Source organism: Callospermophilus lateralis, chromosome 3 (genome assembly GCF_048772815.1).
Source record: "Callospermophilus lateralis isolate mCalLat2 chromosome 3, mCalLat2.hap1, whole genome shotgun sequence".
NCBI classification, from domain to species: Eukaryota; Metazoa; Chordata; class Mammalia; order Rodentia; family Sciuridae; genus Callospermophilus; species Callospermophilus lateralis.
Genome location: NC_135307.1, coordinates 125,272,028 through 125,297,773, shown reverse-complemented (window position 1 = coordinate 125,297,773; position 25,746 = coordinate 125,272,028). Strand labels below are relative to the sequence as shown.

The 25,746-nt window shown below is 35.7% G+C and overlaps 2 protein-coding genes across 2 annotated transcripts; both read left to right on the top strand.

Moving 5' to 3' along the window:
- Positions 1–984: 984 nt before the first annotated feature.
- Positions 985–14,635, top strand: Snurf (SNRPN upstream open reading frame). Its single transcript, XM_076848738.1, has 3 exons — positions 985–1,081; positions 8,246–8,341; positions 14,530–14,635. Exons 1-3 carry the CDS (start codon positions 1,068–1,070, stop codon positions 14,633–14,635), a joined length of 216 nt encoding a protein of 71 aa, XP_076704853.1. The 5' UTR covers positions 985–1,067.
- Positions 14,636–18,055: 3,420 nt separating this feature from the next.
- Snrpn (small nuclear ribonucleoprotein polypeptide N) lies at positions 18,056–22,862 on the top strand. Its single transcript, XM_076848737.2, has 7 exons — positions 18,056–18,144; positions 19,438–19,589; positions 20,520–20,631; positions 21,136–21,288; positions 21,954–22,092; positions 22,459–22,584; positions 22,692–22,862. The coding sequence occupies exons 1-7, from the start codon at positions 18,142–18,144 to the stop codon at positions 22,727–22,729; spliced, it is 723 nt and encodes a 240-aa protein (XP_076704852.1). The 5' UTR covers positions 18,056–18,141; the 3' UTR covers positions 22,730–22,862.
- Positions 22,863–25,746: the final 2,884 nt, after the last annotated feature.

The window sequence follows — 25,746 nt, the reverse complement described above, 5'->3', positions numbered from 1 at the left end:
AAGGTATTTTATCCAACTACAATTAGAAAAAATAAATAACTATTAAAAAATTTAGTTGTAGATGGACACAATACATTTATTTTATTTATTTATGTGGTGCAGAGTATTGAACCCAGTGCTCCATGCATCCGAGGCAAGTGTGCAACCACTGAGCTGAAACCCTAGCCTCGGTCAGTAGTCCTTTATTTTATTGATTTTTACATGGTGCTGAGAATCACTGAGCCACAATCCCAGCCCCCAGTATTAAAGAGTTTACATTCTGATTTGGGGGAATAATTTTGACAGTTTACAAAAGAAATATTAATTCAAAAAGGGGGAATAGTTTGCTAGATTTGAACAACATAGCATCATTTTAGAGAGAGGAATATTTTCTTCTGGATAGTATTTCAAGAATCTGGCATATTTGTGTTGACTGTGGTTTTGGTTAATTTAACTTTTCTGAAGCAGTTTTGTGTACTGCATAGAGTAAAACCTGATAAAGACTGTAAGTCAGGATTATTTGGCCTGTGACATCTGCAAAGGCTTCTTGGTTTCAAGGATTATTTCTTTACAGCTTTACACCTATTTTTAAAAAGCAGAAATACCTGGGCTGGGGTTGTGGCTCAGCTGTACAGTACCCGCCTAGCGTGTGCGAGGCACTGGGTTCCATCCTTAGCACTACATAAAAATAAATAAAATAAAGGCATGTGTCCAATAACAGCTAAAAAAAATTTTAAAAAAGCAGAAATACCTAATATTATAATCTTAAAATTAAAATAAATAAACAAACAAAAATAGCAGACAGATTCATTAATTTTAGATGTTTGTGGTTTTTGAAGTCCTTCAGTTAAGGCATCAGAGATGTGGATTATTGGGGTCCAATAACCAATGCACTCGGGTCATTCTGGTTTGAGAACGTGGGACCCTCTGCATTGCGGCAAATAGACACGCATGTGCAGCACTAGGGGGAGTTGGTACGCATGCGCCGGCCGGAGGTGCGGTGAATCTGCGCTGCGGCAGTCTTGCGCAGAGCAGAGCGGCCCCTGGAGATGCCTGGCTCCTCGGCCTGAGGAGCGGTCAGCGACGCGATGGAGCGAGCAAGGTTAGCCGTTTTGGTGGCTTCTGTTATCTTGGGGAACTTTCATTTGTTGTCTACTAAATGGAGTACTGTACAAAACTGGAACTTCAGGGCCTTTAGCCCTTTGTTTTGGAGAACCAGATAGACACCTTTGGAGGCTTGGAATTTATCTCTTCTGTTCTTTGGTGTCATGCGGCATTTTGCCGCATCCTCTCATCTGTAATGCCGCGACAGTTCCTTTTGTGGGTGAACCTTTGCCTTTCAAATACGAGGCAGTTACAGTGGGTTGCCCGCGGTCTTGTGGGGGAATACTGAGAGTGACCTAGGAGCGCTGAGGGTCCGCTGAGGTGGGGGTGGGGCTCACCGTTCGGCGCCATGAAGGAAAGGTATACAGTGCCTCTGAGTTTCGGGGACGGTATGCGGAGGTGACCATGCCGCGCTGGTCCATAGTACCGAGTGATTTAGCTTACGGGATAGGGCGAGGTTACTGTAGCGCGGATGGAAGTGGATATACTGAGGGGACTACCGTGTTGTTTTAGGGAAGGAATTCAATGCCACATAGTTTGGGCGGTTGTCTGAGGGGACCCTGGTGCAGTTTGGGGGTTATGCCAGGGTGACCGTGGAGTAGTTCTAGTAGGGGGTAATGCTGAGGTGAAGTTGGTGGGGGAGGGTACAGCAGGTATCTACGGGGCACTGGAGTATTCTGTCTGATTTTGCTTGTAACGGAGATGGTACAGCTATAGTTCAGCAGGTAATGCAGGGCCATTGGAGCGCTGGGGACTCGAGGGTAGGTTGGAGAGCCCATATTGTTGTCGAGGCCACCATGGTTTCTGATGTGAGTGGGAAGAGTGGGAAGCGGTGGTGGATGTAGTGGGGGACATTGGGGTGTTCACAGTGGCAGTGGTAGTGTGGGGAACGTTCGTTGGTGCGTATGGCAGTAATTACAGGGCCTGCTGGGTGTCCGAAGTGACTGAGTGGGTCAGCAGAATGACCTCTGGTGTGAAGGGGAGGGGGTGAGAGGACGGATGGTTGCAGACATAAGTAGGGACTTTGAAGGAACATTAATTTTCTCATGATCTTTGGATGTTGTGCATTTTGATTTTTATGATTGTGCTTTTTGCTTTCTTAAGCTGCTGTGCCCCTACAATGAAGTGCTAGTTACAGAAATTTGGTTTGGTTTTAAACCAAAGTGTTATCTTCACTTAGGTGGCTAACGTGTAAGAAAGGGAAATGGCGTGCACAATTTAGTGTTGTGTATCTTCTCACAAATTGTGAGGTGATGCCACAGAGGCATTGTTTTTCATTGTTTTTACTTATCATAATATAGTTTTCAAAGGCTATCTCAGGATTGGAAGAGGGTAATATTTTGCGTCACCGCCATTGTGCACTTTCCCAAAGATGGCCGCTGCTGCAGAGGCAATAGTCTGCGCAGGCGCAGCAGGGTGGGGCGGATGGTCGCCCCCTCCTCATCATGTCACAGCAGGTATGCCACTGTTTGCACCTGTTTTCTCATTTTTGCCCTGCTGAAATTTCAGCCATATGCTCTCGAAAGTGCTTGGGTGAGGTAGGAGAAATGTTGGGTGAGGTGTCCGCCCCCTCCCCAAAGTGCTGCAGTGAAGGGTGCGCAGGCGCAGTGGGGAGGATAGCTGCCTCTACCTGCCATGCGGTTGGTAGCGGAGAACATGGTTATGCAGCATCAGCTTGGAGAGGATAAAAGCCACCCCTTCACCTGGATGCTATAACAGCTGCTGTTTTACCTCACATTCCCTATTGTGTCGCAGTAGAGGGTGGGGGAAAGAAGGCAGTATTGCACATTCTCAGAAGACTTCGCAGCAGGCCTGTCCCCACAGTACCACGATAGGGGTGTGGTGGATGAAGGAGTATGAAATGAAGGAGAGGTCAGGAATTTGCAGTCTCCACAGCTGTCCTGTGACCCTCCTTTTCTGTGCTGAAGTAGACTGGAGTGGTAAGGATCTATAGGACATCAAATGTGCATCCACCAGAGTACCTGATGTGCTGCTTGAGGCAGCCTCTATTACTGGTGGAGATGTCAAATTTGTTTTCAAAGTCACCTTTTAATTTTTGTAGATTGTTCTTTTACTGTTTTTTATGGTCTAGTTTCAAAGTGCATTAAGTAACCCCTTACACATTCCCCTTCCTTTTCCAGATTTGATAATTTAATAGTTGCATCTACCATCAAGTATATATTAGTTTAATCTTCTGATGTCCAATTTTTTATCCACCAAGAGATAATTTTATTAAAGTAGGGGAATCAGGAGCATGCCAAACATTGAATCATCTTGGGCTCCTATGATCTTACAGTTGTGTTTGTTAAAAGAGAAGAAAATGGAATCAGAAAAGTGGTGAGAACCCTATTGGTTTGGGGATGTGCGTGGGATCAGAATCACTGCCCAAGACTATTGCCTGCAGAAGAATTTTTAAATTAAGCTTTTGATAATTTTTGAAGTTGGAACTACTGTGAAAATTTGATGATGAAAAAGAATAATGAACCAAATGATAGGATTATTATATACCATTACTTTTAAAAATCTTTTTTTCCTTTAGGGATTTTGTTTTCCTTTTTGCTTATCTTCATTTAATCATGTTTTTCATTTTATCTTTGGTAAGCAGTATGTCTGGTTTTCTTCAGTTGAAATTAACAAGGCAAATCTAGTTAGCTTGAAAAGCTTTATTATGGAGTTTTCTATTTTTAGTAGTTAGAAAAATAGAATATTGTGGGCAGTATTTATTTCATTTGATCATTTTTTGCTGGCTTGTAGGAAGATGTTGCTGCAGATATATTTTGGTTTAACTTCTGAGTCTTTTGACTCTTTATAAAAAACTGTGTAGGCTGGCCTGCCATTTTGTAGTCTTTGATTCCGACTCACCATCCCAATATGGCAGATCATTTTGGAAAGACCTCATCCTGTTTCAAGGCATCTGAAGATTTTTAGGTCTCTGATCTGTTCAGCACTTTGCTGGGGCTTTTTGAAAAGGAGGAGTGCAAATTCTTCAGGTGATTTAGATGAAGGAAGCTTGATTGAGTGGGAATTCTAACCAAAAAAAATGATTCAATTAACAAGCTCACGTGTGGCTCCAATCTTCACATGGATGCATCCTTTTATATTTAATATTTATATATATATATATAAAAGGATGCATCCGTGTGAAGACATATGTATACGTATATATATACATATGTGTATATATACGTGTATATATTTAGTTATTGATGGACCTTTACTTATTTATATGCAGTGCTGAGAATTAAACCCAGTGCCTCATACATGCTAGGCAAGTGCTCTACCACCCCCCCCCTTTTTTTTTTTTAGAGAGAGAGAGAGAGAGAGAGAGAGAGAGAATTTTAATATTTATTTTTTAGTTCTCAGCGGACACAACATCTTTGTTTGTATGTGGTGCTGAGGATCGAACCCAGGCCGCACGCATGCCAGGTGAGCGCGCTACCGCTTGAGCCACATCCCCAGCCCTCTACCACCCCTTTTCTGTAGCAATTTCTGAGTATTAACTGGCCCAGAATTCTCCTTTTTCATAATTCTCTTTGTTTTGGAGGCATTGACCTTTCCTATATTAGGCAAGTGCAGATGGGAAGGATCTACTGTTAGCTAATTTTTAAAAATTCCTGAGGTCTTTATTGAATTTTAAAATATAAAGTATATTAAACATTTTTATAGGAAATGATATAATAATAAATTGTGGTATCCCATTAGTTTTTACTTTTCAATATATTTTTGGATTTTGATTTCAGAAAAATTTTAATATTTTTATAACTATTTTTTTCTGAACTAGTTAATTTTCTATAATGTTGGTTTCTGGGTTGAGGATACAGTAAGGAAGTTTATAAATGTACCTGTGCATATGTGATTGTATCTGACACAAACCAACATTTTTGAAATAAAGTTTATACATGATTTATTTAGACTAAAAATTGAAATATTAGGATATTTTTGTAAGTATTTTAACTGAAATGAGATTTTTTTTCACTCTGAGGAACTGATAAGGGTAAAAGTATAGATTTTTTTGATAGTGGAGTATATGTAGTTATACCATATTGGGTTTAACATAATTTGGTTGATAGATTTTTTTATTGTGTTAAATTAAGAGAATGCATTTAACTATTAAGTACATTTGTGAACTCATAGCATGTTTCAGTATTCCATTGTGTAGGCAATATCATATAACGACAATTTATTTATCCTTCAGCCAGTAGGCATTTAATTATTAATGCTTTTTGCCTATTATGAGTTATCCCTTTGGGAACATTAGTGTGCTACAAGTTTAGCGTTTTAGTATCATATATCCTGTAGAGGAATTGTTAGATCATTATTTTTATCTCATGGTTAGCACATTTTATGTAGTGCTAAGGGCTGTGTCATATTATAGTCCAACTAGCATTTTATCAATCTCCTTCCCAACTCTAGTGTTTTCAAGAGTATATTATTATAGTGCTTTTGATTTGCATTTGCTTAGTGACTAATGAAGTAGGAACTTCATATGATATTTGGCCATTTATATATCTTATTTGAAGAACTGTGTATTCAGATCCTTTACCCATTTTGATTTTTTGGGGGAAGTGCTGGTGCTGGGAATCACATACAGGACCACCTGTAAGCTAGGTAAACATTCTACCATTAATCTATATTACCAGCTCTTCTTTACCAATTTAGAAAATAGATTTTTTTGCTTTTTATTGCTGAATTTGTATGAGTTTCTTTATATTCTGGGTCTAAGACTTTATAAACACTCTTGAAGTGTGATTAACATACAGAAACATTTAGATAGTTAATGTATATAATTTGATGTTTGGAGGTTCTATCAGTGCCATAAACTTATCTATCACTTCCAAAGAACCTTTTTTTTGTTTTGAATATTAGACTCTCATCTCATATATAATTTATATACTTTTTCCTTTCTTGATTATCTTTCTCCTTATTTTTTGGAGGGAGGAGTACTGGGGGTTTTAATTTACCACTGAGCTACATCCTCAGCCCTTTTTGTTTTTTATATTTTTAATTTTTTGTTTTTAAATTTTGAGAGAGGGTCTCACTTGCTAAATTGTTGAGGTTGGCTTTGAACATGAGATTCTCCTGTCTCAGCCTGCTGAGCTGCTTAGATTATAGGTGTGTACCACTTCATTGGCTTCATTTCACTGTTTTTAGTGCCTTTTATTAAAGTCAAATTTATTTATTTATTATCTTGCTTGTCCTCAGAGCTCATTTAAAGGACCTACTCCATGGTCACTAAAATTAGCAATGTGTAAATTTTACTGTGTAAAAACCTTTTTTTTAAACATTTATTTTTTAGTTGTAAGTGGACATAATATCTTTATTTTAGTTTTATGTGGTGCTGAGGATCAAACCCAGTGCCTCATGCATGCTAGGTGAGTGCTCTTTCTCTGAGCCACAACTCCTCTAGCCCCTGTGTAAAAATCTTAATGTATAGGCATATGTGATTTTTTCCCCTCTTTGGGTACTAGTGATTGAACCTAGGGGTTAACCACTGAGGTACATCCCCAGCCCTTTTTAAAATATTTCATTTAGAGACAGGGTCTCCCTAAATTAGTTGTTTAGGTCCTCCATAAATTGTTAACAGTAGCTTTGAATGCGTAGTCCTCCTGCTTCATCCTTCCAAACTGCTGGGATTACAGGTGTGTGCCACCGTGCCTGGCAGAATATATATATATATATATATATATATATATATATATATATATATATATATATATATAAATGATTTTTAAAAATCATTTTATGCCTTAATTTGAATACTTATACTTCTTTCTTTTAAGGGCGGGGATACTGAGGATTGAACTCAGGGGCACACAACCACTGAGCCGCATCCCCAGTCCTATTTTGTATTTTATTTAGAGAGAGGGTCTAACTGAGTTGCTTAGCCCCTCACGCTGAGACTGGCTTTGATCCTAAGCTGCTGAGATTACAGGCATGCATCTTAAAGCAATAAAATAATAGGGAGAGTTTACTAACCTGCTTTATTCTAAAACTCAGATACTACTTTTAAAAGTAGGAAGGATGTTAGGCATGTTGGCACATGTTTAAGGCCAGCTTCAGTAATTAAGTGAGGTCCTAAGCAATTGAAAACCTTGTTAAAAAAAAAAAAAAAGCGTTGTGAATGTGGCTCAGTGCTAAAGCACCCCTGGGTTAAGTACCAAAAAAAAAAAAAAAGTTCAGATAATTGGATTTGGGGGTGCATAGTAAATGTAAAACATTAGTTGCTTGACTTTTGTAAAAGGTCTTTTCTGTCTTCTAGCATGGAATTTCTGAATCGCAGTTTTATGAGTGATTCCTACATTTCCTAACATGGCTGCCTCCAGTGGTTGATTTGATTCTGTTCCTAAGACAGCCATTTTATGAGATGGTCTGCAGATCTTATTATGGTGGTGTTTTTCCTCTGTGTTGGTAGCTTTTTGATTAAGCAACCCTTGTTTTGCAAATATTAAAGCAAAATTTGTGCAAAAGACTTTTTAAAAAATCAGTTCGTTTTTAGTTACACATGTCAATAGGATTCATTTTTTTAAAATATATTTTTGTAGTTATAGATGGACAGAATGCCTTTATTTCCTTTGTTAATTTTTTTTTATGTGGCGTTAAGGATCGAACCCATTGCCTCACACATGCTAGGAAAGCGCTTTGCAACTGAGCAACAGCCCCAGCCCAATAGGATTCATTTTGATATAACTGTGAAAGCATAGAATATATTTTTTTTCTAATTTAGGCTCCATTTTTAAAAAATAGACATTTTTCCCTTTAAACTTAATGTTCTATAATTTCAGTATACAAAATACTATTTATTATGATTTAAAATATGCTTCCCAAGCCACTTTTGGAATTACCTTTGCTATTTTGGGCCAGAAGAATGAGTATGTAGTGGTGGTATGTTACTGAATGCGTGTGTGTGAGTATTTTTCTGTACAGATGAGTAAATATAAATGGAAGTGAATATGTCTTTCATTTCTTGATATTTTAAAACCAGATTGTCTGATAAGATTGGCTGTGATAGTCAAGATCCTGATTGTTTGAAGGGTAAAGATCTTCTAATATTTTAGTTTTATTTTGTTTTAATTGGATTTTGGACACTTTCATAAGTCAATCATGAGTTGCTTCATAAGTTGATGAAGTCGACCAAATCATTCTTTTTTTTTATCTGTTTCAGGGATCGCTTACACCTGAGACGAACTACAGAACAGCACGTGCCAGAAGTGGAAGTCCAAGTCAAACGCAGAAGGACAGCCTCACTGAGCAATCAAGAGTGAGTACAGTCTGGGCTGAGAACCAACTGAGGTCAGAATCATGTTTTCGTTTAGAACAAAAATATCATGGAATGAAGAGACTAAAAATAAACAATTAAAAAAACACATGAATGTAATATAGATGATATAGTAAAATGGTGAGATTGATTGAACAGGTATTGATAGAACACCTGTCTACTGTCCCTGAAACCCTAAGTCCTAGAACAGGACAAGGGTGTTGGGGCACTAGAGAGTCTCTTCTTCATTTTTTTGGTACCAGGGATTGAACCCAGGGACACTTAACCACTGATCCACATCTGTAGCCCTTTTTGAAATATTTTATTTAGAGACAGGGTCTCACTGAGTTGCTTAGGATCTCATTAAATTGTTGAGGCTGACTTTAAACTTGCAGTCCTGCTGCCTCAATCTCCTGAGACACTAGGATTACAGGTATGTGCCACTCTGCCCGGCCTAGAGAGTCTCTTCTTAAAACCACTATCAATTCATTTCCCTTCCCACTCCAGAGATAATTTTTAAGTACTTGGTATTTATCATTTCAGAATTCATCCTATACATGCTTATATGTCTGTTTGTATACATTGCGATTTGTGATTCTTTTCTGACAATACGTCTTGGGGATCTTGCTATAGTGATATATGTAATTCTATATTATTTTATAGATTAGGGTTATTTTAATTATTAACCTACTTGATACTTATTTTGTTTGCATTCCTTGGCTTCTAACAGTGAGGATATGAACAATCATTCTAAAATGCAGTGTATAATAATTTATTTTCTTAACTGTAGTATTTTTTAAATTGTAGGAGGTAGGTAACAGTTAATGTCTTATTGTTGTCATGTATTCATTGTGTATATGAAAGACTGTCAAAGGATTGCACATTTTATTTTATTTTTTTATTTAGTAGGGCCACTGAGAAGTGAGCCCAGGGGTTCTATACCACTGAGCTACGTCATTTTTTAAATTTTGAGACAGAGTCTTGCTAAGTTGCTGAGGGTCTTACTAAATCATGGAGGCTGGCCTTAAACTTGGAATCCTGTTGCCTCAGCTTCCCAGATCCCTGGGATTACAGGTGTATGCTGCCATGCCCAAAAGATTAGCACATTTGAAATTACTGGTGAGAGTAAAGATTTCCCCATTTCTTCTAATTTTTAGAAGAATTCTAAAAATTCTTTTTTGAGTGTATTTTTATTTTTGAGTTTCTTGGGATTGGGCCTCATTCATGCTAGGCAAGTGCTCTACCACTGAGCTGCATCCCCAGCCCTTTTAAACAATTTTTTGAAAGAGGGTCTTGTTAAGTTGTTTAGAACATCCCTAAGTTTCTGAGGCTGGCCTTGAATTTGGGATTATTCTTTCTCAGGCTCCCAAGTCCCTGGGATTACATGCATGTGCCACTGTGCCTGGCTTATATATATATTTTTTTCATTTTGATACCAGTATCACTAACATTCCTAAACTGGCCTTGAATTTACAATTCTTCTACCTCAGCCTCCCTGCACCTGGGAGTGCTTCAACATAAAAACCTCCCTTTAACTTCCAAAGTTTTGAATGTTCCTAGAGTTTCCAGTAGAGTTTAGAGAGCTTGTGGTAGAGTTTATGGGGAAGGGCATCTGTTGAGGGAGGATCTTTTTAGTAAATGGAGTTCCATTGTGTTTTGTTACGAGTTTTTATTTTATACATTCTGAACCTAGATTAATACAAGTGATCTCATGCTCATCTTGTTTTGGGATGAAGTGGCCTTCTCCAGTTATCTGTCTGTCTTGTTCATATCTGTGGAAACAGTTTGATTTTTATGAAAACATAACTTGAGTTTTTCTGATATATACTGTGTACGTTATATATTAAACTTCATAGTCCTTCCTGTATTGGGGGTAGGATCTGAGATGAGTATTGAGTTAGGGAATTGTATAATTTTCCAGTTCTCTTCATTCTTAGAGTAAATATATTATGGAAATACATATTTAGGATTTTTATTATTGATATATATATATGTGTGTGTGTGTGTGTGTGTGTGAGAGAGAGAGAGAGAGACAGCGGAATGCATTGCAATCCATATTACACATATAGAGCACATTTTTTTCATATCTCTGCTTGTATTAAAGCATATTCACACCAATTCATGTATTCATACATGTACTTTGGATAATACCATCGCATTCCACCATCATTTCTAATCCTCTACCCACTTCCTTCTTCTCCCATCCCTCTGCCTTATATCTATAGTTCCTCTATTCCTCCATGCTCCCCCTCCCTACCTCACTATGAATCAGTCTTTTTATATCAGAGAAAACATTTGGTATTTGTTTTTTGGGGGGATTGGCTAACTTCACTTAGCATTATCTTCTCTAACTCCATTCATTTACCTGCAAATGCCATGATTTTATTCTCTTTTACTGCAGAGTAAAATTTCATTGTGTATATATGCTACATTTTTTATACATCAGTGACAAATCCTCTGAAAGGGAAATGAAGGAAACTACCCCATTTACAGTAGCCTCAAAAAAAAATTCTTAGCAATCAACTTAACAAAAGAGGTGAAAGACCTCTACAACGAAAACTACAGAACACTAAAGAAAGAAATTAAAGAAGACTTCAGAAGATGGAAAGATATATCTTGCTCTTGGATAGACAGAATTAATATTATCAAAATGGCCATACTACTAAAAGCACTATACAGAATTAATGCAATTCTAATCAAAATACCAATGGCATTCCTCATAGAAATGGAAAAAGCAATCATGAAATTCATCTGGAAAAAGTAAGAGACCCAGAATAGCTAAAGCAATCCTTAGCAAGTAGAGTAAAGCAGGTGGTATCACTATTCCAGACCTTAAACAATACTACAGAGCAATAGTAACAAAAACAGCTTGGTATTGGCACCAAAACAGACTGATAGACCAATGGTACAGAGACTAACCCACAAAATTACAATTATCTTATATTTGACAGAGGTGCCAAAAACATACATTAGAGAAAAGAAAGCCTTTTCAACAAATGGTGCTGGGAAAACTGGAAGTTCATATGCAACAAAATGAAATGAAATCCCTATCTCTCACCATGCACAAAACTCAACTCAAAATGGATCAAGGACCTAGGAATTAAACCAGAGACCCGTGTCTAAATGTAGGATTAATAGAACTTGTATCATGGTTTATATATAAGCTCAAAATTTCATAAGCCAGGTACTTGTATATTTTATTAAACTGAATCTTCATTGATATTTATCCAATTAATATCCTACCTTCTCTCAAACAATAAAGATGGGAGTCCATTCTGCTAGAGGGATTCTGTTGATTCCAGCCCTAAATAATTATTTTATTCATTCTAGAAAGTTCAATACAAAACTAAATAAAAATAGCACAAGATACAAACTAATGAGTATGAATAGAACTGTGTTGGCTTTTGTTCCACTCGTGGAATTGATGGTAATTTTGTCTTTCAGTAGATATGTCACCACATCATCTCTTGTTCTTGGGATAATATCTTCCCTGTTAGTTGATATATTTTCAGTTTGAGGGAAATTAGGGTTGGAGAGTCATCTTTATCTATTTTAGGTATACCTTCAAATGTATTTCCTGATTAATATTCTGCTTTTTGTGATGTGTAATGCTATATAGCCTGCATCTTGCTTTCTCATTCTTTTTTTTTTAAGAGAGAGAGAGAGAGAAAGAATTTTTAATATTTATTTTTTTTAGTTTTCGGTGGACATAACATCTTTGTTTGTATGTGGTGCTGAGGGTTGAACCCGGGCTGCATGCATGCCAGGCAAGCGCGCTACCACTTGAGCCACTTCCCCAGCTCCTTGTTTTCTCATTCTTAACCTCAGTTGTCTTTAGGCTCCCAGAGTTAACCAAGGAGGATAATTAATAGGAAATTCTCTTAATTCAAGTTTCAAGAAGCAAAGTTGTTTTTTTTCCTTCTTCCTGCAACAGTTTTAAGACTTTGTTAGGTCATAGAACTGGTTGCTGTTTGGCAACAGTGAGACTGAAATGAGGAATACTTAGATTATTTATTATTCAGACCTGGGCATATAGCTCAGTGATAAAATGCTTGCCTAACATGTATAAGGACCTGAGGTTGCATCTCCCAGCACTGGTAGGGGAGATTTTATTATTTGGTGATTGGGGTAGGAAAATTTAAATGTAACTGAGGCCAACTAACTTAAATTATTGCACACTTCACAGATATTAATATTCTCTCCATTTGATTGTCCTTAATTCACACATTAGCCCACAAGCTGCAGAGTTCCCATGCCATAATACATCTGATCCAGCTAGCTTGTGAATCTGTGATTCCCAGTGTGCTTTCAGATTTGATTATTTGGGAAAATGTCTTAGAACTTAAAAATAAAACATAACACATAAATACCTCTCTCTGAATATGTGTACATATTCTTTATAGGTATATCTGTGTGATTTTGTAAAAAATGTGATGGGGATTTAACCCAGAGCCTTATGCATGCTAGGCAAACACTACAACTTAGTACAAGATTTATAAAATTTACAAATGAATGTAGGTCAAGGTCTGAGAGGCTCTCAAACATAAAGCTACATTCTTTCAGGATGTACTCTCTATGTTAGTAGATAAAACCCATTAGAAAACATAACAGAACTTCAGAAATCCACTGTAGTGTTGGGGTTTCATTATGTAGACAAAATTAACTGAAACATTGGTCATGTGATTGAAATCAGTCTTTAGGTTCCATCCTATCTTAGGAAGTCAGGTTCCGAAGCCTTCTCTTTAACATTTGTTTGTTTTTTCTTGGGCCTGGCCGTATCCCAATCTGAATTATCTCACTAGCATAAACCACCAAGAACAATAAAGATATTTCTGTCTTTTTGTAAATTCCAAGGAGTTATATGTGACTTCCTGATAACCTGGGACAGAGGCCAGCTAATTTTATGTATGTATGTGCTGGAGATTGAATCTAGGGTCTCTTTGCCACTGAATTACATCCTTAGTCCTTTTTATTATTTATCCCAAATTGCTGAGGGTCTTGCCAATTCTAGTCTAGGCCGATTCTCAGCCTCCCTAAGTCGCTGGAATTACATGTCTATGCCATGGCACCTGGCTTAAATTCTTTATTATTTAACAGCATGTTTAACACACAATGAAAAATCTATAGACAAAAAGTGGAAACTTGTACCAGTCTCATTTTCAAATCCAGTCCTATTAAATATTTTCAAATATATTTTATCATTTTTCCCCTTACCAACAGGGTAAAATTGCTAATATCAATACCAGACCTTTCCTGTTGATCAGCAAACTATAATTTCCTTTATTTATTGTGTGTGTGTGTGTGTGTGTATGTGTGTGTGAGAGACAGAGAGAGAGAGACAGCAAGCATGTGCACATGCTGAGGATCGGACCTAGAGTACTTTACCACTGTGCTGCATCTCCTTTGTTTTTGATGTTTATTGTGGGCTTTGCTAAGCTGCTGAGACTGGGCTTGATTTTGTGGTCCTCCTATCTTGACCTCCAGAGTTGGGATTATAGGACTGTACCACAGTGTGGCCATCTCTTATTAGATTCACAGCAAGGTTACTGACCCACAGGGTATGTGGAGGGTTTTCTTATAGAATTCCCTGCTTACTAATACAGATGGTTGAATCACATAGTTTGAAAGCCCTAAATCTCATGGACTCTGCAAGTTATTAGGTATTTATTTATGAAGACAATGCTTCAGATGAGACAGCCTTTATGCATCATTAATGTATGCTGAGCAAATACCCTCACTCTATTGCAGGGGAGTAAGCATTTTAGGATAATTGGAAATTGAATGATGGATATGGTACTAATAGTATTTCTACAGGAGTAATAGTTCTTAGTTTTATAGTTCTTTGAAAATATTTCCAGATTGGGTAAGTATCTGCTAGTTTCTTGTACATACTTATGTGTCAAGATTTTGTGTTTTGTGTTAATAGTTAACTTACTAGATAAAAATGGTCTATTGTGAACATAAAGAAGAACCTTCGTAAGTTTAAGGGTCTTTGTGTTTTATTTCATATAATTGCACATGGACAAAAATCTTAGTAATAAGATGTATCTTGTATGTGTGTATTTATATGTGTGTGCATGTATATATATATACACATATAAATATAGATAGAATATATATATATATATATATATATATATGAATATAAATATATAGATAGAAAAAATATATATATTGTATTCTTTTAATAGGTGTCAGTTGTACCCAAGGCGTTCTCAGCAGCAACAAGTACCTGTGGTGGATTTTCAGGCGGAACTGAGACAGGCCTTCTTAGCTGAGACACCAAGAGGTGGTTAAAGCAATACTGGAACATCAAGCTAGCTGATTTCAAGAGAAACAAACAAACAAACAAAAAACAGGTTAGAGCTGATACTATAATGATCAGTGTTATAAAATAAGCACATTGTATGACATTTAAAACAATAGAAGTCTGAACTTAATGTCCCTCCCCTGACATTTTGACATGTTTTTGTGTCACTTCCAAACATTTCATAGTGCATGCTTTTCAGAAAGTTTTATTCATATTTTATTTTGCATAGATTATCCACTTTATATGAAAAATTTTTATGAATGGGCATTAAATATCTTAGTGAATGTTTTATTTATTCATGTTTTAGTTGTCAATAGACCTTTATTTATATGTGATGCTGAGAATCGAACACAGTGCCTCACACATGCCAGGCAAGTGTGCTACTTCTGAGCCACAGCCTCAGCCCCTAGTGAATGTTTTATAATTACATTTTGTGATAGACTTCATTTTTTTGTGTGTGTCTAGTTTTAAAGTATTTACTGTTTTAATTTCTTAACCTTCCAAATGTAGTATGTCACTTTTCACTTTGACCAGTTTTGGCATAAATGAAAATTGTAAATATATCACACATTCATTAGCAACGAGTGTTAAGAGAATCTAAGTATTTTCCTATGCTTATTTACTAATTTTTTATTTTCCAATTATAGTTCTTTTTTAAATATATTTTTTTTAGTTGTAGTTTGACACAATGTCTTTATTTTATTTTTATGTGGTGCTGAGGATCAAACCCAGGGCCTTGCACATGCTAGTTGAGCACTCTACCGCTGAGCCATAACCCCAGTCCCCTAATTATTTATTTTTTATTGTCTTTTTCTCACTTTCATGTTTTCTCTAATGTATTTCCTCTTGGAATCAGCAATGTAATAAAGATACTATCCATAATTTTTCAATGTAATGAATATTTATTTAGTTTGTATTTTTTGTTGGTTGCTCACTTTTTTTAAATTTAAATTTAAATTTTTTAGTTGTAGGTGAACACAGTATCTTTATTTTTATTTATGCGGTGCTGAGGATCGAACCCAGGGCCTCACACATGTGAGATGAGTGCTCTACCGCTGAGCCATAGTTCCAGCCCTTGCTCACTTTTTTTAATAGGAAAAAAGACATTCCAAATTTGATTTTGATTTAGTATTCTGTTTTATTTTGCAATTATTTTCTGTTTCAACATTACAGTGCCCAAATTCCTAGGATTTACTTGTACATTCAAACATGCACACATACATGCTCAGTTATTTAATTATTATTTGTTTAGAAAATAAAACTTTAGAAGAAAAGGGTTTTATTGATGAATTCTCTGTAGATTTTATTTTTGTTTTTTGAAATGTTACTCTTTAGCATCTTCAACATGAGTTAACAAGGATTGTTTATAACCATCATTTTGAATTGAGATCTGAAGAGACAGCTTTTCTGAGAAATCATTACATTGAATCCTTTATGCCCAACATTTTGTAATAATTATATGGACTTGTGAATAAATACTGGAATCTGATCACTGTCCTCAACTGTTCTTCAGAGTAAAGGCATTTTTCAATGAGCAGCTGTTCACAGATTAAATTTTTTAACCTGGCAATTTTTTTGGCTACCCAGGTGTATATGAAACATTAATTTGAATTTGACATTTGTTACTGCCTTCTGTATATCTCAAGATGTGTATGCAAATATTCTAGAGTCTAAAACATGAAATCTGAAACACTTTTAAACTTTTGGTAGCAAACATTTTGTATGAGAGCTATTCAACCAGGAGTTCCTTTATATTTTATTTTTTAAATTTTTTGTAGTTGTAGATGGACAGGATGCCTTTATGTGGTTTATTTTTATGTGGTGCTGAGGATCAAACCCAGTGCTTCACATATGCTAGGCAAGTGCACTGACAGTGAGCTACAGCCCCAGCCTTTTATTTTTTAATTAATTAATTAATTTTTTGGTGGTGTTGGGGATTGAACCCAGGGCCTTGTGCATGCAAGGCAAGCACTCTACCAACTGAGCTATATCCCCAACCCACGCTTTATATTTTATTTTAAAAAAATTTGCATACTGGAGATTGAACCCAGAGACTCAACCCAGACAAGTGCTCTACCTCTGAGTTATGTTCCTGGTACTTTTTTCAAAATTCTGACATGGGGTGTACCTAAAGTATTCAGGCTGACCTCTAATTTTCCTTATTCCTCAGCCTCTGGAGTAGCTTGGATTACAGGCTTGTGCTACTATGTCTGACCACAGGTACATTTTTGGCCTCTGAATGTGTATTAACATTAATTATCCTAGTGCAGAACATAGAGTATAAATTTAGTGAAAATTTTTATTTCTTCTTTAAAATATTTTTTTTGTAGTACGATTCCTAAATTTTATCTTATCACTTTCTAAGGGCATCTGAGGAAGCGTTTAGTAACATGAAAACATACTTAGGTTCTCATATTTCCTTTGGGTATTTTTTGTCATTAAATAAAAGTTTTGAAGGAAATATTTTTGCATGTGTATGCTTGCCATTTATTTATTTGCTTGTTTATTTATTTATTTTCATGATGAGATAGGGTCTCGATAAGTTGCCAAGGTTGGATTTAAACCTACAATCCTCCCACCTCAGCCTCTCCCATATTGTGGGGATTATAGGCATGTTCTACTGCACCCTGGTCATGTGGTTTTAATTCACATTGTTTTGTAGATGAATATGTCCCATTTGTATTTTCTCCTGTTATGTCATTGGTAATCATATTTTGTACATTTTTCTATAGAAAGTCTCAAGTTTATGATCATTTCAAAGTCTATATTTTATAAAAGTTTGACCTTGCTATGATGATTGATCTTAGGTGGTTTACTTTGCTTTTATGTCCTTTCATTTGATAAGATACACAGTGACTACTCATGCATCATATGATGTGAAGCTGCTGTTTTACTTTGCAATTATTATGGTCAATAGTTTGAGACCCTGTACTGTACTGGCTATAACTGACTACATAGGAAGTCTTAAGAAGATTCATATTATTTGGTGAAGAAAGATTACCTAATATAATTTTGAACAGGATTTAGGGGAAAGAAAGAGAACCTTGCAGTTGAAAATTGACTAAATTCAGGAATAATTGAGATATTGATGTAAATTTTGGAGTTGGGAATTCATGTTTACGTGGGACATTTAAGAATTAGAAGGTAAAATAAATGAGTTTTATTTCTCTAGGTGTGCCAAATGTGGGAATTAAGATGAGGGAATACTGAAATTTGTTAGACTCTTGCTATGGCAGCATGAGAGGAGGGATGTTTTGAATGTGTGTGGTAGTGATTTTAGTGCAGAATTAAGTTGTTTAAAATATGATATATTGCAGTGTAGCTGTACCATGCTTTCCTCTGCAGGCTCTGTCTACTATTTATGAAGCTTCTGCCCAGCTTGCATTGTTTATAAGAGAACCTTCATCATACTTTTATCTGTACCAAGCCTTCCCTTAGGTATTAAGGATCCCCAGATTTTATTTTTGACATCGGCTTTGGTGGAACAGCAATCATGGTAAGATGTACATTAAAGTACAGGGGTGGTAAGATGCTATAAGGGCCCAAAATAATAGTTTCCCAAGGTGTGAGGAGCTTTGGGTTTTAAAAGTTAGGAAAGAGAATATATTCATAGATATGTATTCTTATTGTATTAAATAAAAACTGGAGATGAGAAATGTCTGGTTCCTATTATCGGTTGGTTGTACAAGTTATACAAATCATGCTGAAAAGAGAAAGATAACTTATGATGTAAGAAAATACAGAAGCAGTTTTTGATGATCATTGCTGTTTTAAGGAACCATCTTGCCCATTGGTGACTCTTAATTTCTGAAGACTTACAGACTACTTAGGAAAGTTTTTTCTCCTTTTTAAGTATAGAGATTGATCTCCAGGGTGCTCCACTACTGAACTATCACCAGCCCATTAATTATTTTTAACTTTTTTTTTGTTTTTAAAGACTGTCTGGCTAAGTTGCTGAGGCTGGCCTTAAAATTGCAGTCATTCTGCCTCAGCCTTCCAGGTTGCTGGCACAAAAGAATCTGTTGGTTAATATAGATGAAAATAATCTGGATAGAGTATTCTAATAAAAATTTAATGATTCTGAAAATACAGAGCATGCATTCTCCAAGAGTATCAAAATTGGTTCTTGACGTATCAAAAAAACAAACAAACATAACATTCTATATTGTTTTATAATACCACAAAGAATCACATTATATTAATATAAGGAGATCATGACTCTATATTAAATTCTCACATGGGAGGGTTACTGTGATAAATATCTAAAATGGTGCTGTAGGGGAACAAAAACGAAAGAAAATGTGGAGAAACAAATTTGGAAGTTCTGAATATTGTTGTAGGTGTTATGGATCTGAAAGTCTTTACAAAGCTAAGAAATACCATGCATTATGCTTTAGTTAGGTTGATGGGATTTGTAGTTTTATTTTAGGTACAGATTTGTTCAGGGTAAAACAAACAGTTTATAAAATCAAATGATCAGAAAAAAGGTAGTATTTGGGAAGGGAAGAGAGATTATAGTTCTAAAAGGTAACCAACTGTGAGCTGAGGGATTTCAGAAAAAAATAAAATGAGTAATGATGGGAAAACTGCCTAAAATTTTAAGAAGTAAAGTTTTTCTTAGAAGAATCTAGTGATCCTGGGTCAAAATTTAGTATATTTAGTGAGAGAGAAGAAATGTTGCAGAAAAGGCATGGAAGAGGACTTGTTAAGGAAACCAGATTTGGATTGATATGGGAGCAGGCAAGTAATGAGACAAATTGACTATTTACATTCCTTTTAATAATTCCAGACTGTGGGCAAGAGTAGCAAGATGCTGCAGCACATTGACTATAGAATGAGATGTATCCTGCAAGATGGCCGAATCTTCATTGGCACCTTTAAGGCTTTTGACAAGCATATGAATTTGATCCTCTGTGATTGTGATGAGTTCAGGAAAATCAAGTAAGTCTGAGGATTGGGTAACAGTTGGAAGCAAAAGCAGTGAAAATCCAAGGGCAGAGATAAAGTAGAGTTTATAAAAGGTGACTTTCATGTAGAGAAACTATAGCAGGGCCAGTCTATTGTCTAATCTCTTAAAGTCATGTCTGACTTGGGTTAGAGCTTTAAAGGCATTGCATCCAATGTATTAGTGTAAATTTGCAAAAACAGCCATGCATTACTGGGAATAAAACAGCACAATATGATTGAAATATCAAATTATATTTATTTCAGAAAATTAGAAGTATTAATTGACTGTCCTCTGTGACAGTGTTACATTGAAGGAGAGAAAATAATTGTCCATGGTTGGGGAATTGTGTTATGATTACCATTTGGTATCCCTTCTCTCTATTACTATTTCTTTTATTTCAGTTTTGTATTCAAGATTTATTTAGTTAAAAGTGATTTAAAAAAATTATTTTCCACTTCTTTAATGTTTTCTTAGTTGTTGATAGACATTTATTTTATTTATTTATTTTTATGTGGTGCTGAGGATCAAACCCAGTGCCTCACACATGCTAGGTAAGCACTGTACCACTGAGCCACTATCCCAGTCCTATTTTCCATTTTAATGTGGAAATAGAGTTGAAAATTTTGCCTACCTTAAAAGGCTAAGTCTCATCATTTCCATCTATATTTTACAAAAGTAATTCACTTTTTGTAATATTTGTGTAATATCCAGGAAATATTCTGGAAAGGACAATAGTTAAAATAGGAAAGGAGCTTTGCTATTTATATATGTAAATTGAGATTGAATGTTTCATTTAGGAGATTAAACTGAATAACTTAAGTGAGAATCTTGGCATTAGTTTTTGTCTTATTTAGTACTTTTGTTTAATGAATAATTTGAGGATTGCTAAAATTTCTCTCACTAAAATTTCTTCTTATTCATAGGCCAAAGAATGCAAAGCAGCCAGAGCGTGAAGAAAAACGGGTATTAGGTCTGGTGTTGCTGCGTGGGGAGAACTTGGTATCCATGACTGTGGAGGGACCACCCCCTAAAGATGTAAGGAAGATGCAGGGCAGGACAGAGCTCTTTAAAATTTTGTCTTTGAAAGTAATTTTTTGTTGTTTTATTCTTAATTGGTATATAAAAGGAAATAATTTAAATGTGGGAGAATATTATATTCTTTGAGATGGCTGAAATTGGGGGACCAGGGAAACACCATATAGTATACTTTTGTCAAATGTGTTCAGAACTTGATGCTAGCTAATATTTGAACTTTTATGAATTAAAAGTTTTTTGATGGTTTACTTTATGTGCTGGGTTACCTAGGTAATCATGGGAGTTGTTGATTTATTTCCACATGGTATGTGTCCTAACAATTTGAAAAATATATATGTGGAGAATTATCTCCATGGTATATATACTCATTTTTTCCATTTGAGTGCTGAAATTAATGTTAGATGGGTGGCCTGGGAACATAGTGGGTAAAACTGATTTTTGTATCAAAGTGCTGAGAACTTGAGTAAGTCATTCAGTTCTACATTATAAATTTTCTTATTTCAGACTGGTATTGCTCGGGTGCCACTTGCTGGAGCTGCAGGAGGTCCTGGGGTTGGGAGGGCAGCTGGCAGAGGAGTACCAGCTGGTGTACCAATTCCCCAGGCTCCTGCTGGATTAGCAGGCCCTGTCAGAGGAGTTGGAGGTCCATCCCAGCAGGTGGGTAACAAGGAAAGGGTTTTAGCTTAATGGGGAAATGTGAGTAGATTCCTGGATTGAGGATATTTAAAAATGTGTATTTGTTAAGCAGTATATGTTATAGAATAAGCAGGGAGATAAATATAGAAGCAAGGAAATAAAACTAGTTACTTAAAATGGTTACTGGGTATTTAAAGCCACCAGTAAAACTATCATTTGCTTATTCAGAAAAATATGAATGTACATGTCAGATTTGGAAAAAAGAGAAGAATAGCTGCTTTGATATGTCATACCAATATTTTAAAAAAATATATTTCTTATTTGTTGATGGGCCTTTATTTTATTTATTTATATGCAGTGCAGTGCTGAGAATTGAACCTAGTTTCTCACACATGCTAGGCAAGTCCTCTACCACTGAGCTACAACCCCAGCCCATAATACCAAGATTTAAAAAAAATGCAGAACTCAGGATGGGATGTATCTCAGTGGTAGAGCATGCACTTGACATGTGTAAGCCCTTGGATTTCATTCCCAGTGCTGCAAAAATAAAATATGAATGAGACAAGTATAAAATTGCAGTAATTATTTAGCATTTAAGAGGTCATACCTAATATTTATTTTCTGTGTTTAAAAATGTGAGCATGTTTCTTCTCATTTTTATTGTCTTCCTGGCTCTGCCCTCTCAGGTAATGACTCCACAAGGAAGAGGTACTGTAGCAGCTGCTGCTGTTGCTGCTACTGCCAGCATTGCTGGAGCCCCAACACAGTATCCACCAGGACGGGGGACTCCACCCCCACCTGTAGGCAGAGCAACCCCACCACCAGGTATGGGATTTGTGAAAAAGAATAATTTGTGTCTCCGAGAGTTCATATGCCATTATTTAAGTCAGTTTGAGACAACAACAACAACTGACTTAGATAATGGATTCAGACACAACCTAAGTTCTCAATTAGAGATTTTGGGAGTATATAATTAGTTTTTTATGAAAGAATAGGAATTCTTTTTGAATTGGAGATGGCAAACAGGAGCAATATTTAAAAAGAAATTATTTGATCCTCATTGGCTGCTGCTTTTCCCTCTTTCTTTCTGGATTGAACCCAGCTCATTTCTTTAAACATTACTTTGGGCTGAAGTCTAACTTTCCTGAGCCAACTTATAAGGTCTTTATTTCTGAATTGTTTTCTTTGTAGGCATCATGGCTCCTCCACCTGGTATGAGACCACCTATGGGCCCACCAATTGGGCTTCCCCCTGCTCGAGGGACGCCAATAGGCATGCCTCCTCCTGGAATGAGGCCCCCACCACCAGGAATTAGAGGTGAATTGGGATTATAGGAGCTTGAGAGTGGCAGCCAGGGCTTTGAATGTATATATATTATTTTTATGACTATTTCATTGAATTTTGTTTTATTTTTTGTTTTCCAGGTCCACCTCCCCCAGGAATGCGTCCACCAAGACCCTAGAATACTGTTGATTCATCTAAGTCACCTTTATCCCTGCTCTGCGTCTTGTGAATTGTGTAGATTGTTTGTGAGCTTTTTGTCCCCTTTCTGCATTAATAATAGACAATAAATGCATAGAGCAATTAAACCATGAGATACTTGTATATTTTTTCTTTGCCTATTTATATTGGTGAGGTCAGAGTGAAATCATTTTTTCTGGTATTGAATCCTATTAAGGAATTTATTCAAATTGCTTTTTAAGGTAAAATGATTGTGTTATTTGTTTCTGCTTTCTGACTTTCTTCTACTTTGTGCATGACCAGTGTTGATTGATAACATTTGCAGATAGGAAACTCATGAAACAGGGGCTTTAAGTTGTTATGAATTCATAAATAGTCTTCTGCTTTTTACTTTACTATGTCACAATATCTGAAATAAAGTAGAGATGAATGCAAGGTCTTGTAAGGATACAGTATTTACTGAAGGAAATTGTGCCACTGACTTGGACTCTGTGCTCATTAATTTTAATTATTTGCAACAGGAGATAGCCTTTTCTTGGAAATTTACCTTAGTTAATCAATTTTTACAGTATCCTGAAATCAGAATAGAAGATCTGATCCTGTTGTCTCAAACTGGCTTAGATAAACATTGTCTACCTGCATGTAAGTATTCATTTATAAAATACTAAATGAAGGGCAGACTGTTGTTATAGGGAGACAGAGATTTGCAATTTGAGATAATTAAGTTGTATTACTTAAAATGTAAAAAGGACACTTTGTAAATTACACACTAAAATTTATATTTCAATATTCCTAACCATATCAATAGTGATGTATTTAAATTATGGAGACAAATAAATTGTCTTTAAGTTAAATAGTTAAGAATACCCTAATATCTCCTTCTTATTTGTTATGGAGAAAAAATTCATTTTTAAAAGGAGTGAGTAAGATGGGGTGATTTTGCTGCTAAGATTTTTAATAGGTAGTGAGTGAATTACCCATATTGATGGTAGGAAATTAATTCCTTGTGTATTGCCATTAGAGATTCGTGTTAACTACATGAAGAACGGTAAGTTGATTGTAATTATGCTTTCTTAATTTTACGTATTTATTTTTTATGTGGTGCTGAGGATCGAACCCAGTGCCTCATATGTGCTAGGCAAGCACTGTACAACTGAGCCCAACCCTTGATTGTAAAGGAAACCCAAGGAAAAGGAACCATCAAAGTGACTATCCCTACTATAAAGGTAGTTTCTAGGATTTATTACCACTAGCTATCCACTAAGGAAGTGGCGAAATCTTAAATTGGTTAAGAAACTCATAACAGATGCAATATTGGTTTTTGATGCTATTTTTCAGAGTTGATAAATTTTAAAGCAATTTTGTTTTATTAACAAGCATTAAGTTAAGACAGTGTGTATAACATGATAGATACTTTTGGTCTTAGAAGTATATGGGTGATATGAAAACGGGTTTTCTGACCATCTGTTTTTTAAACCAACATATTTATAATGCAATTCTTTTTATTATAATGCAATTCTTTTTATTTTATAGCTAAATATTTCATGTTTGTATAGGACTTCTGGTATGGATATTTGCCTCTTATTTAGATTTTGAGTGATAGGTTTTCTATTTTCTAATGCTATTCCCTTAACTAGAAATGTTTTTTTTGCAAGTTATAGGTGAATTTCAAGATTTCTGCTTTCTGAAAGATGTTTATTTCTTTTCTTAAAATACTTTCTTTTTAGTTGTAAGTGGACACAATACATTTGTTTTATTTATTTATTTTTATGTGACGCTGATGATCAGACCCAGTGCCTTACATGTGCTAGGTGAGTGCTCTACTGCTGAGCTACAACCCCAGCTCTGTAATATGCTTGCTTCTGATAGTTATTTTGGTTGTGATAATACTACTCATTTTTGCCTGAAGTTTCTTGGACTTTTCAAGACCCCTATTTATAGGTTGTATACTAGAAGATGACTTGGGACATAATATTTTCATATATTTGAGTGGATTTAAATAAATATATCAATATTTTGCTTTATACTGCCAGATCTATGCTTCTTTAGACTTCAATTAGGGACATATATTGACATCAGTCTTCAAACATCCTTGTTAATAAATACTTATAAATCATTGCCAGATACGGTGGTGCATGCCTGTGGATTTCAAGTTCTAGGCCAGCTGCAGTAACTTAGCCATATGCTATCTCAGCAAAAACAAAACAAAGGGGCTGATAATGAGGATAGAGTTCCATGTCAGAGCACCCCTGACTTCAATTCAAAACAAAAACAAAGAAATCATCCTACATTCTGATATTCAAGTGAATTTATGTCTCATCTGAAATAAGTAGACAATAATTTTCTGATTTCCTGATTTGCATGGTTACTAATGACTCCATAGATTCAAGTTGTCTATAATGTTTGATAATTTTTTTCATAGTGGTTTGAATATTAGTTTGAAATAGAATTCTGGGGTATTACTTTTAACTGCTGTGTTAAAGTTGGTTATGGTAATGTTTATGGTATAATGTATTCATAGGTCATTTGAATTGCTCCTTAAAGAGTTTTGAAAGTTGCTTTGGGAACCCTCTACTTTCTTAAACTCATTAGTTCATTTTTTTTTACATCATGTCAGATTTTAGAAGTCAGAAGTGCATGCATTAGGGATTTGGTTTGTTAGAGGTTATTCCTTATAATACACTATTAAGATGGAAACTGATTTATATACAATATGATAATAGTGTTATTTGGAATTTTCACAATCATCTTTTTTATTATTTTTAGTCATACATGACAATGAGTATACTTTGAACATCTTGTTTCAAAGATTAGAAAATACAGTGCCAGGTGTAGTGGCTCATGCCTATAATCTCAAAAGCTTGGGAGCTCAAGCAGGAGGACCGCAACTTCAAAGCCAGCCTCAGCAACAGGGAGGTGCTAAGCAACTCATTGACACACTGTCTATAAATAAAATACAAAAAAAGGTCTGTGTATGTGGCTCAGTGGTTGAGTGCCCTTGAATTCAATCCCTGGCAC